At 35.3% G+C, this 19113-nt stretch overlaps 3 protein-coding genes across 3 annotated transcripts in view; all 3 read right to left on the reverse strand.

Moving 5' to 3' along the window:
• Positions 1 to 2299, reverse strand: part of LOC107002421 (3-deoxy-manno-octulosonate cytidylyltransferase, mitochondrial) — a 4928-nt gene extending 2629 nt beyond the window's left edge. Inside the window, exons 1-2 of the mRNA XM_015200446.2 lie at positions 2000 to 2299; positions 85 to 130 (exon numbers count right to left, since the gene is read on the reverse strand). Coding sequence (XP_015055932.1) covers positions 85 to 130; positions 2000 to 2260 — 307 coding nt within the window. The 5' untranslated portion in view covers positions 2261 to 2299. The remainder of the gene's footprint in view (positions 1 to 84; positions 131 to 1999) is intronic.
• A 547-nt stretch (positions 2300 to 2846) lies between these two features.
• Positions 2847 to 10803, reverse strand: LOC107002803 (non-canonical poly(A) RNA polymerase PAPD5). Its single transcript, XM_015200973.2, has 13 exons — positions 10367 to 10803; positions 9896 to 10008; positions 9729 to 9785; positions 8437 to 8532; positions 8236 to 8306; positions 7448 to 7490; positions 7275 to 7355; positions 7041 to 7100; positions 6206 to 6256; positions 4898 to 4995; positions 4750 to 4798; positions 4362 to 4406; positions 2847 to 3632 (listed from the first exon to the last, which is right to left on the reverse strand). The coding sequence occupies exons 1-13, from the start codon at positions 10725 to 10727 to the stop codon at positions 3192 to 3194; spliced, it is 1566 nt and encodes a 521-aa protein (XP_015056459.1). The 5' UTR covers positions 10728 to 10803; the 3' UTR covers positions 2847 to 3191.
• A 1512-nt stretch (positions 10804 to 12315) lies between these two features.
• LOC107032300 (probable ubiquitin-conjugating enzyme E2 25) lies at positions 12316 to 17360 on the reverse strand. Its single transcript, XM_015233887.2, has 8 exons — positions 17131 to 17360; positions 16247 to 16349; positions 15154 to 15249; positions 14070 to 15044; positions 13922 to 13985; positions 13449 to 13588; positions 13052 to 13363; positions 12316 to 12883 (listed from the first exon to the last, which is right to left on the reverse strand). The coding sequence occupies exons 1-8, from the start codon at positions 17175 to 17177 to the stop codon at positions 12575 to 12577; spliced, it is 2046 nt and encodes a 681-aa protein (XP_015089373.1). The 5' UTR covers positions 17178 to 17360; the 3' UTR covers positions 12316 to 12574.
• Positions 17361 to 19113: the final 1753 nt, after the last annotated feature.

Below are 19113 nucleotides of genomic sequence, written 5' to 3' on the forward strand. Positions count from 1 at the left end.
GGGGGGGGGGGGGGGGGGATAGTCGACGTGGGAGCATAATGTACGCCTATAGAGGAGGTTGAGCTAAGTCAAATAGATACATACCAACTTGATCCAATGTCTCAGCAAGCTTTGCCCTTTCCCATGTTCTCTGCCATTAAGATTGAATATGGTGAGGGCGTCAGATTCTTTTAGCAAATAAAATTATGACATTGCACTGTTTCTTGATCAAAGCTTCACCAATGGTAAATGGTGAAAGAGACAAAAAGCAGGAATATGGCATACAAATTTCCAAAAGTTAGAACCCTCAGAGAAATTTGAAGTTGGTCCGGAATTTTTGGAATCTTGATATTGCCAGAAGGGAAAGCACCACACATGAGAATTAAATGGATCTATAAATTTTATACCTGGCGATAATAGATCCCTTATATTATGTTTTCAAAGCAAAAATATAACCACTCAGGACCAACATCATTCCTGGGTATTCAAGTGAAAAGAGATGTCTCTGTTGTAACATTGACTTTGTAACTGAAACTTCATTTGGCATAATTAGTTTGCTCACTATTCTTTTGTTACTTGACAAATTACTGATTTATTCTATCCTTTGGTACATTGATAGTGGATTAAGTGGCAAACTTATATTAGGCCAGTGCCGCGATACTTAAGTAATGGTACCCTGTTGACTATGACTGAACATCCTGCTCCCCATATAATGAAGGGAAAAGCTCATTTCTAGAGCTATACCACCTTAGATTGTTAATATTCACGAAAACTACTAAGATTCTTGGATCTCTACCAAAGACTAGGGCATGTATGAGAACTAAGAATATTATCAGAAACTCTTATGAAACAATTTGTCAACTTGACCACTATTGGAGCTAAAACCATAAAATCATAACAAATTTGTCAATGTTCCTTTTCGTTTCATAACCCAGAAATCCTCAAGGGTCAGTTGAGACTCACTTGAGCACAGTTCAAAACTCAGTCTTAATGGAACAAGTTCACATTGTTTTTACAAGCCTCAATTTACTATTCATTCCCCACTCTATTGAAGTCCACGAACTAGGACTATGGATTGCTCTATCAGCAACCAAACCAAAGACTATAATCACCTTTTTCGAATAATTCTGCTTGCTGAGCTTGCATTTAGACTTCCAGTCAGTCGATTGGAAACTACCATACACCATACAATTATAGGAAAGGAAAAAACAAAGGAAGACTCATTTTACTTACCGATATAATTACACTGTCAAAAAGGTTATGATGCCCGACATGAATCCGTTGGGAAAACGACAGGTTACCCAAAGTTAGGGGCATAAATACAGTATTAAAACATCTGTTTGGAGGAACCTGCTTTTGCCTAGACACAGTATTTATATAAGGAAATCTACCAAAAATGTATAAATATTTCATTACGAACCCAATAGCAAACAAGTTATGAGTTCAGTTGCAAGATCAGAAACCATAAAGTTCAAATCCCAACTCCGCCTTGACCCAAAGATGGATCTAATCATCTAGAGTTTCAAGTCACTAAGTTCAACATACTTCTACTTCCACTCATCAAGAGAGAGAAACACATATAAACATTTCAAACTTCTTCTCAACTACAGATCATTCGAAATGAAGGTCATGTAGCTGTAGAATTAAAGAGACAATTTCATAACCCAATAGCAACAACAACATATCCCGTCAGTATAATCCCACAAAGTGAGGTGGATTTATGATAGACTCTCGACTCAATTAAAGCATATCGAAACTCAAGTATGTAAAGTAAAACTCAATTTCAGAACCTATAAACTTCAAATCCTGACTCTGCTTCTACCCAAGGTGGATCTAATTATCTAGAATTTTAAGAATCACTAAATTCAACACTCCCTGAATGAAAAAAAATACTACAACTACATTTCACACTCAACAACAGCAACAACATATTAAAATCCCATAAGTGGAGTGCGAAGAGCTTAGATTATACAGCAATATGAACATTTCAAAATTCTTCTCAACTGTATATAATTCATACCTGGATCATAGGCTTGCCGAGGATCTGAACGAGCGGTTTCCCTTGAAACCGAGTAGAAGCAAAACGAGCGGGTATGATACCTATGACCCGGCTCCGAAACTTGCCGGATCGGCTAAGGTAAGCGTGAGCGCCGAGAGCTACGGCTGCTGCTGCTCCGACGGCTAAGCCGTGAAGGATCCATGATTTTGTGGAGCTAGAGGAAGAAGATGAAGAAGAGCTACAGATCGGCATTTGTGTTATTTTGTCGGTGTTAAGTAACATGCAAGTCTTCAATTTATACTACTACAATTTTACAAATTTATTCCTTGTGTGCTACCTAGATTGTTCATGTTCGCATACTTTAAAAAAAATAATAATGTATTTTTAATTATAAAATATTTAATTTACGTGTTTCATATGAAATCTTCTATTTTTAAAAATAAAATCTATATATTTGAAAATAGCGAATGTTTTCTCCTCGAAGCAACAAGTTTCAAAAATTTTATCTTTGCTCAAATGTTATAACATATTTTAAATCGCAGAATTTAAAAATAAAAGCATTTTTTCCTAAGATTTAATATATTATTCGAATAATATCATATAAATTTGAAACATATGAAATAATATATTTGTAATCATCATAAACGTGATAGAGCAATAAGTACTAATTTATCTTTAGTAAGAGATCTCAACTTCACCCAGACTACAAAACGCCTTCGTTAAGAAACACAATTCATCTCAATGTGAAATTTCTCGAGGCAAATCCGGATTTAGAACCCACTGTGAATACTAGACATCGAGCGGAAACTAACAAAAAGCCTAAGATCATCTGCATTTCGTCAAATTGTGTTGACTGGCCAAGCAGAAGGATCAAATGGTATTTTTTAAAAGAATAGTCTTACAACAGTTTTTCCCTTTTCGAATTACAGCAGCAGTTGCACTCTTGTCAATATTGGCATTTTACAACACTGAAGGTGAAATTCCAATACAATTTCACCTGATACGGAAGCTCACACGTCGATATCCTAGCTACCACTAGCTAAAGAACAACACCATATAAATACTGTCAATTCAGTCCACTAGAGAAACAGGTATCTCGGAAACTCAATGGAGTTGCAGTGTATAGATAAGTCGGTATAATAGGTTAAATATCAGGTAGAGGCATCCAAGTAGGGTGAATGCTTACCACTATATGTATTGATGTTGTTCTTTATCACCATCTATTATGTTTCCAATGCCTTTTCGAACTCTTCTCTTTCCTCGAGGAATTCTCTTCATCTCTGATATGACTGCTATGCACGTTTTCCTTCACCTTCTTAGCAGGTTGTTTATCCTTGGAAGATTTCCTCTTCTTTCCTGAGGATTGAACACCACCATTCTCTGCAATACCATTTCCTCGGGGGAGTGCTTCTTCGTTATCATTTAATTGCCAGTTACAGTAGATCTCTTGCTGGTCACCATACTGTTGCAGTCCCTCCCCAGCGCCTGGGAGCAAGTTATTAAAAGTCACTTCCCCATTAGATCCTCCTTTCCTTTCCACTAGTACTTCATCTGGTCTAATTATTGTGCCAAGTATACTCCTGTTGGGACCAAGGGCAAGTATGGCTTTTGCATTTGTCAATGTAGTGAAAGCCATTGAAAAAGCAGATCTGACCTGCACCGACACGAACAAGAATCTCAGAATGTAGTTCCGGAGGGAGCAAGAAGCAAAAGGACCAATTGCATGTACATAAATTACAACCAAAATAATGGAGAGCTATAGTATTTCTGATTAGGGCGAGTAGGTAATAAAACTACTCTATGATCTCCAGTTTTCATGAACAAGAGCTGAGCAAATATCAGAAAGGATCATTCTCTTTTCCTTCTTGTTTTGTTATCCTTTACTTGAGCCGAGGGTCCATTGAAACCAACTCCCTACCCTCATAAGGTAGGGGTAAGGCTGTGTATACACCACCCTCCCCAGACTTCACTATGGGATTTCACTGGGTATCTTCTTGTTGAGAAATCCCCAGGGGACATGTTGTGCAGAGTTAGAAACTAGTTAAATATCAGGCTTTTGTCAGCAGCAACATTCGAACTTCGAACCTATGACGTGCATCAAACCCACACATCACGAGCTGCGCTCCTACAACTAGATCAAAGCCCAAGGGGGTACAGGCACATACAGCAAACTTACATGATAACACATGCTGCCTGTTAAATACCGAATGTGCATGACAAGGGAAACATGCAAAATTCACAATCATTGAAACTCATTAACATTGCTAGAGAACAAGCTTCTTATATCGCCAAAAAAAGAAGCAAATCTTATTGATGTGGTGAAATGACTCTAGTAAGATTTTCATAAAAGGATGAGCAGAATCTGAAATCATGTAGAATTCACCTGAAAATAATTGAAGGAGCTCTTGCCTATGTCATTTTCTGGTGTCTGCAATCACAAGAAAGGAACCTAGTTTAGTAATTTGTTAATAATGTTAACAACCTTCAAAAGAACAAGGTACTCGGTTACTAAATTCCAAATACAAGGTTAACACAACAAATAACTACACAAAAAGTAATGGACATAATCCTTCTATTCATTGGTCCACTAGAAAATAAAACCAACCAAAATAACTGACAACATAGTCAAGCTTAAAAAGCATAAAACCAAATGGAATATATATAACTAATACAAATATAAATAGGAAAAGATAGAATGGACGAACACATTCACTGTGTTATTTAAAAAGACCCCAGGGAAATGTGAACAGCAAAGATATAAGAGGGGTAACCTGTGGATCCTCAATGGAGATGAGAGATTGCTTTCCTTTAATTGAGAACCTGAAAACAAAAAGAAGGAAACAAACTAGATTACCTAACAGATATAAACTTCTAAAAGTAAAACACTTGTATAACTTCAAATATATTGAAATTGCATACCCTTTGCAACTCTTCAGGAAGAAGGTAGCTTCTCCATTACAAGATACACCAACATCTGATGTATTTAGTTTGCGTCCATAAATATCAAAGAAATTAACCTATATCACAACATATGAGGAAATATGAGTAACTTGCCCTGAATAATATAAACCTGTAGGATAATTTTGCCACAGAAAGTCCCAATGAGATGAAATTACATAAAAGAAGGGATAGAAGAAGGAATGAAAGCAAAAAGAGATAGCAAGGCCAGGAGGAACAGAAAAAAGGTAGTCACTTAGCTTTTGAGTGATATCTTAAATCGAAGACAAAAAGGGGAAAAGTGAGCACAGGACACAGGCAAAACGAAATGCAAAACCTGCTGTTCACTCCGCAAAAGCTACAACTTCCCCTTTCTCTTGATTGCTTCTAAAAGAAGGAAACTTACTTTAGAAACCTTTTAAGTGCAAGAACTGAATATCATAGACTGGTAACAATTAGAGCCGTACAGTCTTTCTCCTATAAATATAAGTGTTATGGCTTTGGTTTGAGCGATGATTTATAGTTTCCGAATTCTGCATTTTGTCTTTGATCTTTTCTCGAAGGCCTCAAGGAATCTGCTTGACAACCTCTTAAGAACTTATTTCTTTGTTCTCCCAGAAAAATTAAGATTTAAAGATGAGTCAAAGTAAAAATTTTGTCCCTTGCACTTGCCTGAATTATTTGGTACTTGGTAGTAGGGTCAAGATAATCTTCTCCCCAATGGCACTAATTGCAGCAACAATTGGAAGAGATCAAAAGAAAATAATAGCAAGCAAAAAGACACTTCTAATATAGCATAAACAGATTAATTTTTTTTAGAAACACTTCTAATAAAGCATAAAAACAGAATAAGGTTTTTTTTGTGCGTGAGTGAGAGAGAGAGAGAAGCATGGTCAATATGGCAGTAGTTGTCAAACGCGACAGTCGTGAATTATCACACTGGAATTTTGAAAGAGGAGATTTATGTATCAGCAAGGAACATATAAAGCTAACATATTTCAACATGGTTTAGAAGTTCAGAATAAGTGTACTTCTCATACAGGTGCTATGGCTTTCTATTAAATTAGTCACTAGAAAACTTTGCCTCGGGCTTTCATCTTCTCTAAGAAAGACCTATAAGGATTTTTCTCTTTTGCCCCTCTAAATAAACTAAGGTTTGATTCTTTTACCCCGTTCACCAACCGGCAGCTTGACCATTCTCTTCAAATCAAGAACATTGTTCGGTCATTTTAGGTAGAGCATTGATTTCTTTGAAAACTTTCAAGAGATACAAGTTGGAAAGAGACATACCAAAAGAATTCCCAGATTCTCCTCCGCAGAAGCTTGACCATTTCGATGGTTCTGCAAAACAAATGGCATAGCATAGACCAAATAATCAAAACAAGGTAAAACACAAAAGGTGCACTGGTAGCAACTAGTTTACATGACAATTAGCACATCATAACAATAACACACAGGGGTTCAGTTGATTTTGAAGCATCAAAGAGTGTTTCTCAAAAGACTCGACCTTCCCTCCTTTTTACAGTACTTAATACAAAAGAGATGAACAGTAGAAATTTGGTCAAACCAATAACAGAAGCATAGACAATCTTTTCCAGATGGATGAAGTATCAAAGACAAAGGAAATAGCAATTAAAACAGATATCCATAGTACCTCAATCTCCATTCCTTCCCCATCTCAGCTTATGTTCTCTATTAGATATAGTTAAGTTTTTCAAACCTTAATCAACAAGAGGCCAATGCTATTTGATCAAATTAAAGATAACATGATTGAGTTGTCTCATCTCAAAAAACTTGTTTTACTCCATACTCCTTCACTCCCAGAGAGAACTTCCACCTTTCTTTTATGTGAAAACAGAGCAGCAGTAATATCCTGCCATGTGTATTTGGCAAGTGCAAGGCCAGCACCAGTGAAACATAAAGCGTAACAGAAACAAGAGGATCCTTTCCTAAGTGAGAGTAATTAGGTCTGTCATGAAACTAATATTTCACTTAGTTACAACTTACACCACTATTTCACTCGACTAACTAATTGTGAGACATTAAGTCTTATTATTCACACAAATACATGACTAGTTATAATTTACCATTCACACTATTAGAACATATGATTGAGTTAACTCACCTGCAACATTGCTATGAGCATTACAAGCAGAGCATAGGATCCAATCCCACCAGTATAAACCTGCAATATAAGAAGAAAATAAGTCAAAGCAGAAAAGCTTGTATCAGCAAGCAACCTAAACATGTTTCTAAGCATGTCTTTGCTGAGACTTAGCAACTAGGATTATTCTGTTTTTTACACAAGTCTCTGCAGACAGCAACTTGGAAATATTAGAAGACATTAGGAATGCTTTACCTCATTTAGCTCTCTCTGTTGCAAGAACACTTTCAAAATCAAGCATAATGGTCGCAGAGGGGGCCAGCTAGACATAGCATCCTATAGAAGTTCGCAAAAACAATAACATCAGACAGTTAATTTCTACATCACTGGATTTTCACTGTTCAGCGAGTGGATACGTCGGCACAAACCTTAATAAAATCAGCAGCTTTGGGTCCATTTTCCACATCAAAGCTGTGGCCACAGAACAGAAAATTAGAAGTATAAAGTTAACAAGATACAGAACACAAATGCTCTTCAGTCAATATCAGACTTAGTCATTTAGTTCAGAAGGATGGCAGTCTTTTTGCATAGTATGTACTTGGCTGAACTTCAGAGGAAGCTGATATAAAACAATGAGGTATATCAAAGCATTTCAAGTTACCAAGGGTAAGGAATGAGTCGTCATAGGTTTTTTCTCTAACTTCTAAGAAGTGCAGAAGGAGAGAAATTGGTCAATTCCCCCATTTAATTTTGTTGGATTGTTAATATAAGGACTAAAGTCTAAACTAATATGGACAATTAACAATGAAATGGACCAGGTGAGAAACTCAAACCGAAAAAAAGGGAACACAAGAAAAGGATTAGGCCAAAACACAAAAATGAAGTACATCATAAAATCAGTGGAATATTTAAATTGGATAATGAACTGAAACCAGAAACCAAGTATGGGGAAGCTGACAGCAAAACATCAACTCCCCTTACGCACACCATCCACTGATCAACAAGTAGGGGCAAGACAATTCACAGCAAGAGATTAAATGGAATGAGTTCTAGCAAATGCAACACATACCCTTTTTGGCTATGATTACGGGATAAAGACTAGACAAATATAGACATCAGCAATATGGAACTATCTTCTACAAAATCATAATATTGCCAGAATCCATAAAACTAGTGCATAATAAAACCTTATATTGGCCGTTAAGAAGAATCGAACCTTATGTCAAATGAAATGCCACTTTTCTTCTCCACAAATTTTATTATTGGCACACGAGCCTTTGAAATCACCTGATTCAGAGAAGTACATGAAAATTCCAGATTATAAAGTTCTCTTTGCAGAAATCTATCGAAGAGGTTAGGGGGAAGGAAACAAAAGAAAATGTTCCTCATAGAGAGATCACAGGGCCACGTGATGCACCTGTATCTTCTTCGCAACTCCTTTCTGTGAGAGAGCTCTGGAAAGAGCTTGCAACCCAATTTGAGGACTTCTAATTTCTGACCCTAAAATCACCAGCTGCATTTCAAAGAATAGCTAATTACTTCTATTATAACTTGAATCATTTTTGCTTCTACACCACAATCAACCAACAAATAATGTATGTCTATGAAAAGATCTAGCATTGCAGACAAAGGAAGTCTACATCTGACACATTTACAACATAGTAACCACCACAATATAGTATCATGCTCCAGAAGTATTTTGTCAGTAAAAAATTGTTTTTTTCTTTTAAAAAAAACACATGCTCTTTTGTTGGGTATGACAACATTTATAGGTCCAACATTATAGAATAAGTGATCAAGTACAGGATGTCCAGGTTAGCATGATGCTTTTTGTAGCATGTTACAGAGGATCTGTAAACCTAAGTACCAAACTACATTCCAGTGTTATAAAAAGCGAGGAAAAGCGCGCTTAAAGCGCAAAGAGCAGCCCCCGCGCTTTTATTTCCTGAAGCGAAGGTGACATTGAAAAAGCGCTCGCTTCACTGTAGAAGCGAAAAGCGCAAAAAAAGCAAAAGTGCGAAAAAGCGCGCTTAATTTGAAAAAGAGCTATTAGGGTTTTTTTTAAAAAAAATTGTAAGGTTTTTTTTTAATTTCTGAAATCCTTACGCGACTTCTCTTTCTCGACTTCAAATTTATTTGTTGGACTGCTGCGAGGCTGTGACGGCTGCTGTAAGTTCTCTTCTTCTTAGTGACTGCTCTACGAGTTTTTTTTCTATTTTTGGTTGTTGTCAGGTAAGTTCTCTTCTTCTCTGCGAGGCTGCTGCGACTGATTCTTTAGTGATTTAATTATGTATTTGCTTTATATGTTATGACTTGTGAGGATTATTGACTATCTATTTACTTTTAATCTAATAATATATTACCTCTATTCAGTTATTTAATATTTTTATATTTTAAAATTAAATATCACTTTGCTTAAAAAAAGTGCGTGCTTTGCTTTCGCTTCTGTGAAGCGAGACCTCGTCGCTTTTTTCCGCTTCTCGCTTGCCAAAACGCTGCTACATTCAGTGTTGAGGGGTAGTTGTAGTTGTTTCTTGATAAATAAGGTATTGAATGACAGTTGTTATTATTGTTATTCAAGCAAGGATTTCAATTTAGCTCAACTTTTGAGCAGAAGTTGCAGCACTTCAATGAGTAACTAAAAGGAAAATATATTGTAACCGAGAAAGAAAATCCAAAATTTACTAGAAAAAAAATGAGTAAGCTTACATCAACATCACTAGTGGGAAGATAAAGCCCTGTCTTGAATGATCCAAAGACCTCTGGCTGGAAAAAGAAATAAAAGGAACTTTAACACAGTGAAGCAATTAGCATTGTACATCACAAACATAATGTGCTATACAAGGGTGGAATGGGTATGGCAAGTGAGCACAGACCTTGCAGTTGGGCCAGATATATTTAATAACATTAAAAACACATTCTATTGCTTCATTACGAGATGCTTGCTCCTCCAGTGTAGGTGATAAAAACTCACAAAAATCTATTATCTCTGCAAATATCACAGACAGCAAGTTAAAGCAAATTCAGCTGCAAAGCTGAAAGTAAATTTAAATATGCACACACACAACCACATGCATATGTGTGTGTTTATATTGTAAAAGCATATATACATAATCCAGAAGCTGATTCAAAATTTAAAGTTTGTGAGTTCCTACAAGGATCTCAAGTTCATATACAATAATAACTATGTTTACAGAATAGTTTAATAATTACACAAAAAAATTGAGCAAAAGCTAATGGATCCACCTGAGCAAGTTTAGAGCAAATTTAGTTGGCGCTGCTTCTAAGAAGAAGAATATCATACATCATCATGAAGAACAATGAAAACCAAAACGACGTAGCTTTACCTTGGTGAAGCTGAAGCATGGGACTCTTAAACCGACAATTAGCACGAAACCAATTGCCTTCAAGTCCTCTCTCTACTTCTTTATCCCGCAAAGGAGTAGCAGCTGGTACCGGCGTCGATACGGAACCGTTATTCAAGTCGGAAGCGTCTCCATCGAGGTCGAGTGAGAAGTAATCAGGCGCGGCAGTTTCCGGTGAGGGACACTGGAGATTGGATAGTGAAATCTGATTCCGGAATACGACGTAGGGTTCATGCTCATCGGAGGACGACAACGACGGAGGTAAGTCGTCGGTGGCGGTTGTGGTGGTGCCGGCGGCGGAGAGTGGACGGAGAGTTTCGTACAAAATGCCCTCAACTTCCATTGATAGTGAAATCCGCACAATGTGTCTCCTCACAACAGTACGGTCGTGGAATTAACTTGGACTAGTTTAGGGCTTTACTATTTTTTTAATTTTTTTTTTTATTAATTCGAATTCACATTGGATAAAGGATAATAAAAATATTATCAAAGCAAATATGGGCAAGTTGGGATTTAACTTGTATTTGTTCTCGAATTTGTCATTGAGTTAAGAAATAAAGTTTTTGATCGGAATACGAATCAAATCGAAGGATCCTTTAATTATTTAAGGGATAATAGAACGAATCACACTTTTATCATTAAACTATACTCGCTATAATTCAATTATTGTATACAAATACAACTTTTGTCGAACAGGGGAATTGTGGTAATTAAAATAGATTAAGATAAGGTCGTCAAAACGACTAAAATCATAACATAAAAATGCATTGTGGAATACTCGAAAGCTTCTTTTTTTTAGTTCAGCAAGATGGTAAACATAAAATCAAAAAGCAGGAAAAAAAATGAGACTTTTTTTATCGAATTTTCTATTTCACATATTTTATTTGGCTTTATATAAAAGTATAAAAAAATGGGAATTTTTTCTTGTTGCTTGAATATTAACTATTCAATTAAAATGAAATATTACAACTATAGCAGACATTTTTGTTTTCAAATTAATTGGAACAAAAGAGGCCCGACTAGGTACTGTTTGCTTCGTGATAAAATTCGGGGAACTTTCACGTATAGCCACTAAAAAATAGCTTAATTACTCTCCATAGCTATTGTTTGATAATTACAATTGGTAGCTACATGTTGTAGGAAGGAGAGAGGCGAGAGAGACTGGGAGAGAGAGGAGAGAGAAAGGGAAAAAGTGGGAGAGAGGTGAATTGTATATGTATATTGATTTAATAATTGTATATTATATATATATATATGTATTTGTATATATGACAAACGAGATTGGGAGAGAGAGGAGAAAGACGAGCAAGATTGGGAGAGAAAGGAGAGAGGCGAGCGAGAGAGGGCAGAGAGTGGGAGAGAGGTGAATTGTATATGTATATTGGTTAGATAATTGTATAATATACATATGCATTTGTATAGAAAGCAAGCGAGATTGGGAGAGAAAGGAGAGAGGCGAGCGAAATTGAGAGAGGGAGGAGAGAGGCGAGCGAGAGAGATGAATTGTATATGTATATTGATTAAATAATTGTATATTCTGGCGAAGTATACATATACAAATGTGACTAATTATACAAATTCGAAGTCAACCCACATAATTAATGTATAATGTTAGTCAAGAGTGGTAATTATAGCAAACTATAGCTACGATGAGTAATTAAATATTATAAGTTTGCTCAACCGTGTAATTTTCCCATAAAAGTAACTTATAAAAATATAATTTGTCCAATTTAGTTCATCTTAATAACACTCGACCTTGATTACTAACTCGGTTTATTTTAACTCGTTTATGAGTTAAACACCTCTAGCTCTGAGCGGAAGCGAACCCTATTTGTATAAAGAGAGTTTTCCGCCTTAAATAGACCTGACTTAATGCAAATCTGAATTAATTGAGTCAGTTAACGATCATTATGCAAAGAGAAAGAGAGAGGAAGTATAATAAAGCCTATATAAATTGTAGTAGATGTATCTATACAGATGATAAACAAGTCATTCATCATTCTCTAATGAGCTTTACTTTTGCTGTTTATGAACTCATAAAAACAGTCAAGGAAACTCTGAACAAAAGCTATTAAAAGCACTAATATGAAGCTAATAATGTACTAGTATATTTTACCCAATTAAAGTTGAACTATTTGGGCAACATTAGTCTCAATTCACCTATTGTCAAAATCCAATGTCAGCATGGTCTCAACTGAAGAAATAATTCGCGGCGTTTGCAGGAACAACTGGTGCTACTCCAGTCCCATTCTGTGTCAAGTGAAGAAATTTGTCGCAATCCTTCACGCCAATCTCCTTAAATGTATCTATAACTGTCTTGATGAATCCGGCCAAAGAAGCCTTGAAAGTTGGTGAGCAGCTTTTGTCGCCCTCATCAACATCCTGAACACCACCCCGGACAAGGCTACCTACTTGAGCACCATCTGCGTATGCTTTACATGCCACAAGAATATCTTGTGCACTTCGAAAGAAATGCCCTAATACAAAATCTTCAAAATACTGCAGCAAGAACCGCATTTGGTATTAGTAGTTGATTTAGAACCACAGGTGTGAATGAAGTCAAGAAATAGTCATGAAGCATAACAATAGAACCTATTTTGGTAATAAATGGTTAAGAACCATTGACAACGATCACAGCAGGCAGAGAATAAAAGAAAATATGGATACCTTTGGTGGACGTCTCATGGAGAAGACCATTGTTTTCAGATTTAAAATGTAAGTGTTCTCATTGTACTGCAGTGAGCTTTGATCCCCTCTGGCTGTCCCGCTTGTGTTTGCATAACCAGGCTCATTAAAATAGGGTTTTGCATTTAAAATTAGCCCCTGTATGGACACCAAGACTTGTAACATAGTAGATGCACGAGGGATCCATTTCTCCTTCCCTTGGCCAGTCCAAGTGTTAAGTAGACTCAGGCAGACTTTTCCATAGTTATACAAATTAGGATTGATCCGAAGGCCAAAGGAATGGTAGTGCACAAGCTGGAAACAATAGGTAGGGAGGTGTTAGGCTAAAGGTCGAAAGTATAAAGCAGTACAGTCCTCAGAGACAAAGCGAGACACATACCGGGGGAACATTGGGATAGTTGCTTGGAAAGAAAACATCAAAGAAGTAAAGGCCATCATGATATGGAGTTCCATCAGCACCCATGATAACTGCTCTTAACAAATCCATTCTTGATTCGTACACCCTGACAAATATCGTATCTGCTCAATAAAAGACGACAAGATGAGTGCATGGTTAACAAATTGCAAAAAACACGTGTTATAACTAATGGAAGGCTGCACCCAAGGGTGTGGCCAAGTGGTCAATGAAGTGGGATGACAGCCATGAGGTCTCAGGTTCAAATCCCCACGGAGACAATAAACACTAGGTGATTTCTTCCCATCTATCCTAGCCTTGGTAGATAGAAATCAAAGGCTGAGATATTCAGAATTCCCTGACTAAACAGAATTTCTAGGCTTTTGTATGTTAAATTTCAAGGGCTCGATGCAAAAAAAGAAAATCACAACACATCATGTGAAACTTTGCTTGTATACCAGGCAGATCGTTCTCCAGTATCTTCCATTCCTCCTGTATTTTCTTGGCCCAGTTCTTGGAAGGCTGCAATAGAATTAGATATATCATAAGATAATGAAGCCAAAACTAGTTAAGTTATGTGAAATATTTTAATTGGGATAAACTAACCAGGTTCCCTGAAGAAGCCTGTCGAGAATAGAAATGGTCTGAATGATCCTCAACAGTATCAAATTTTTTGAAAGCTTGGAAATTCTTCAGAATTTCATCTACATTTCTATGTTGCTCTCCATTACAAGCCGGTACTGAAGGAATTGAAGGACATCCTGCAGTTGTTGCACTTTTATGCAAACTCAGAGGGAAATGATTCATCATAGCAGGTGATGCATGAGCAATTCCTGCTGCGATTGGAGTGGTTGGATTAAGAAATAAATTCTTCATATCAGACACTGGAGCACCCACGGAATTTGGGAAATAAGGCCCAATAGGAGTAGATTGGTTGCCCGAACCATAAGAGGTTGTAGCACCGGATGAACCTAATTTCTTTCCATAATGAGATGATGACCCTTCATACATGTTATATGGGTTATTCCAATCAAAAGAGGCTGTACCACCGGATGAATGGATTTTCTTTGAATTACTTACTACCTTAGAACTCTTCTCATTTGAATTTCCAATGACTAATTGTCCCTCCTTGCCTAAAGCAGGTCCTGGGGATGACCAAGACGACCCAAACTGTGTAGGCTGACCAACGAGAGTAGAGCTGCTAAATGAAGTGGACTGATTCCTTACTGCCCCAGGGACATCTCTTCCTGAAGTACTTGTAGTGGTTGACACCATTTGTTCTTTCATGGGACCAGGCATCCATGGGATTGGAGCCTCAACTCCAGGGGGAATGTCCATGTTATCAAAATGTGCTTGTAAAACAACATAGTCGGAATACACTGAATCATCATAATACATGTCCATGTGCTCATCAGCTCCTAAAAGTACATCAGAACCAAACTCATCTATAATAATTGGACTATTAGATGCTGAAAGACAATTCTTCTTTTTCTTTGATGACGAAAGGCAGATCTTCTTTGAAGAATGAACCCCATCTACTGGTCCACTATTACCCGAGCTACCATTACCAACCAAAATATCCTGCAACAGCGTGATTGACAAAATTAGACCTCCAAAAAAGGACAGCATAGAAGACTGACAAGAAAAGAACCAGTATTTTGACAAGAGCGCATTGGCAATCTCTGATTACCTTCCCCTTGCCACTAAATTTTACATTTCCAGAAGAGCGCTTAACATCACTTAAATTTTCTTCCACGTCAACATCTATTATTTCATGGAAACTAACCTACAAAGAATACATCAGCATAGTATCAGGGCCAACAATAATGTCACAAGGAATGAGAATCAAGTCAAAACAACAATGCTTGTCTTGTCAATAAAACCAAGCTTCCAACAGAATCTCCTGCAAATTTGGAGTAAAAGGCATACATACACACAATCAAAAAACAGAAAGATGTCAAAAGAGGTTAGCTAATCTGAAGGACTCTAGTCCTTCCTCAATTTTCTATTTTCCTGAAGAGGCACTCTCATACATGGCGAAAGATTTCTACCGTAGGAAAAATAAACGTCTATTCAGTTGAAAGGAAGAAAATATATCCAGATATATCTACCTTTTGCTCACATAAAGGAGAGCGAAATCCAGCTGAATGTAATATGTTGCATGTGTTAAGAGGATTATGTCAAAACCAACTGATTTGTAGACAAGTTCATATTAACTTTTACAAAGAAAATATTTGAAAAATAGTACAAGGGCATGTTGAGGACAGGGTAAGTAAATGCAGACCTCATGATTCTCAACCCGCTTTATATACAATGGATAGTACTTCATACTCAGACGTGTTCACTGGCGCAAACTAGAGTCTTGAACATTGTGAAAATAAGTGAAAAAATTAAACATCAAGAGGGTCATACAGAAGTTGGACTGCATAGAGTTTCTTCCAGAAAATCTTTGATTTCTTGGGAGGGACAGTGGGAGATAAAATGACATGAAGCTTAACACACTTCATTTAACTATTCCTAATAAAAAAGATACATAAACTCTACGCAAAGCCAAAAGTTCTGAAAATGCAAATTCAATGTCATGTGCAATTACCACCAAATAAGCCAAGAAAAAATAGTAAACTGTACATTGGGGTTAAATTGTGTATCAGCAAGATGATTCAAAGAGGTCATTAACATATATTATAGCTGAAAGTGCGCAAGCTAAAGGTAATCAATCAATTCAGAAACAAAAGAAAAATGCAAAAAGACTGAATCCTGGTTCACAGTACATAATTTTATACCTTCTTATGCTTAGGAGTTTTTGATTTCGAACTCCAATTGGTAGGTCGCGAAATTTCCACTACCTCAACATCAATTGCACTTCCACCTGGAAACACTCTTTTCCTGTGAATCAATAGTACCATCACAAATCAATGCTTAAATAATAGAAAGAAACAAGAAATGATCAACTGAGTATGTTTTTAACTTGTAACAATATACCATCAATATCACAGACACATAAACACTTAATAGATACCAAGAAAATCATCAATTATGTACTTTAAATTCAATCACATCAAAATCATAGACCCCCAAAACATGTACAACAACAACAACAACATACCCAGTTTATATCAATATACACAAACCATACTTCTACCTCGTGGAGGTAGAGAAACAACCCTCAGCTTCCCCAAATACTTGGACATTCTTTTCCAACACCATCATATCAACAAACACTACCCCAATTATACTTAAAAGAGTTCTTTTTCCTTTTCACAATAAAACAATACAATCATCAACCTTAGGAACACCATAATAACACATCAAAAGTGCATAAACCCACACACCCTCGTTATAATTCTCTTTTTTCTTTCCCTAAAAACAGAGAAAATCATCAACTGGGTCATCTCTTTTTTTCTCTTTTTTAACAATCCAACACACCCCATCATCAAAAAAGGTCATCTTTTTACACTTCCATTTGAAAATCAATACAATCAAAAATCAAAAAAAGATACTTCCACTATCAACTCAACTAATTCTACGAACACCCAACACACCCCATCATCAAAAAAGTAATCTTTTTCACACTTTCATTTGAATTTCAATACAATCCAAAAAAAAAAACTCTCTGAACAAATAAAAACAAGAAAAGAAAATGATCAACTGGGTTTGTGCTATTTACTTGGAATTCTCAGAAACGTATGCTGCTACTTGTTTATGAGTCTCCATGGATCGATTTTGCAGAGAATTGAAAGAGGCGATTTAGGTCTAGCTTGTTAAATTCCACAGATTTTCATCGATGAAATTGAAAAATCTTCCACATATATATATATATAGAGAAAAATTTATTGCTATGTTCCGTCTCTTCAGTGGATTCTATATTTAAAAAAATTGCTCAAACCAAAGAAAATATATTATGAAACTTTTTGGTTCCAATAAGTTAAGACTTAAGCTTTATGACTCATTCTTCCCGCCTGGTCAAGTTGATACGACGGAATTTTGAGTCGAGGATTTATTCGAAATAATTTTTTAATTTTATAAAGTACGAATAAGGTTAGGGTATGCGTCATTTTTTTTAGTCTTTATTTGTAGAATTATATTGTTATTGTGGTTTATTTTTTATTATCGTAGTGTTGGATTAAGTTCTCGTCCACTTCGACTAATTTCTTTGATTAGCAATAGGTATCAGGTAGTTCTGTCCAGCAAAACTATGATAATAGAAAGAATTGCCTAAATTTTTCATTTTTTTTGTAATTATAGAACAGGATTTTGAGTCAAGTATTTTACTCGAAACAGATTTTTTTTAATGGGAAAAAGGACAAATATATATCCGAACTATCGTAAATGGTATGCTCCTTCTTACTGTTGGGATATTAGTGTCCATGTCGTCCAAAAATAAAAGCATATATATATATCGTTTATACTAACGAGCATATACGTGTCATAATCTTATTCATCGATCTGACATTTTTCGTCGAATAAGATTGCGACACGTGTCCATGTTTAGTCTTCTGTTAAATTGAAGGGCATATACGATCTAATCTTTGGATAGCAGGGCACTAATATTCTAAAAAGTATGACATAGAATATCTACATATTATGATAGTTCGGGAGCGTATTTGTCCTTTTTTCTTATATTATAATGTAGGAATAAGGTTAGTGTAATTTCTTCTTTTTTTTTTAAGTTATATTTGTATATTAATTTTGATGTGTGCTTTTTGTATTTTGGTCTTTGGACTAAGTTTTTATGTACTTCGACTAATTCAGCATGATATCTACCTTTTCACGTCAGTAATAAATATCAAATAAATCTATTTGTGTGGCGAAATTCATTTAAATCAATTTTTTTTATATCAAATACATAATTATTTGGTTGTCGATAAATATGTACTTAAAACCTTATTTTGGGGTGAAAGTTGTTTTTTAAAAATTATTTCGACTCTTAATATTTTAACTAATAGTTAAATAATATTTTCATCAATTTTAAATATTAAATAAAGAAATTCTACAAACTATTTTTTGACTCACTGACCAAACATTGAATACATATTTTGCTACTTCTTTCTTTTTCCTTTTTGGCAAGATATTATTTTTTTAAAAAATAAAAATAAAAAATCGGCGTATTAAACAGTACACTTTTAATATTATCTCAGTCAGAATTCAGATTAATTATTATAACTTTTTTTCAAATCTCAGAAAAGTATTTTCCAACTCATTAATGAGAAGTTGAAAAAAAGGTCTTCCTTTTTTTTTAATATCATTTTTGAAAAAAAATGGATTTGTCATATTAAAATACTCTTTCAATGTGATAATATCTTAATCAGATTACATTTAATAAATATTTAATAAAAATCTCCAAAAAGCATTTTCACACTCTTTATTTGAATAATGTAACTTTTATTTTGACTATATATCATTTTTAAAAAAAATGGCTTTCAGTATATTAAATACAACTATTAATAATATCTCATAAATTGAGGTTGATAATTTCAACAATCAAATCATTAATTCATCTCTTTTGAGACTTTTAATCACTTAATAATAAACAAATAAATAAAATATAGTATTTCATAATGTGTTAATAAACATATTAACTCTCTTCAAGTAATTGATGTAATTAATAAACTCTATTGAAGTTAAACAAATTGAATTAGATATTAATACC

This window comes from Solanum pennellii, chromosome 10 (assembly GCF_001406875.1).
Source record: "Solanum pennellii chromosome 10, SPENNV200".
NCBI classification, from domain to species: Eukaryota; Viridiplantae; Streptophyta; class Magnoliopsida; order Solanales; family Solanaceae; genus Solanum; species Solanum pennellii.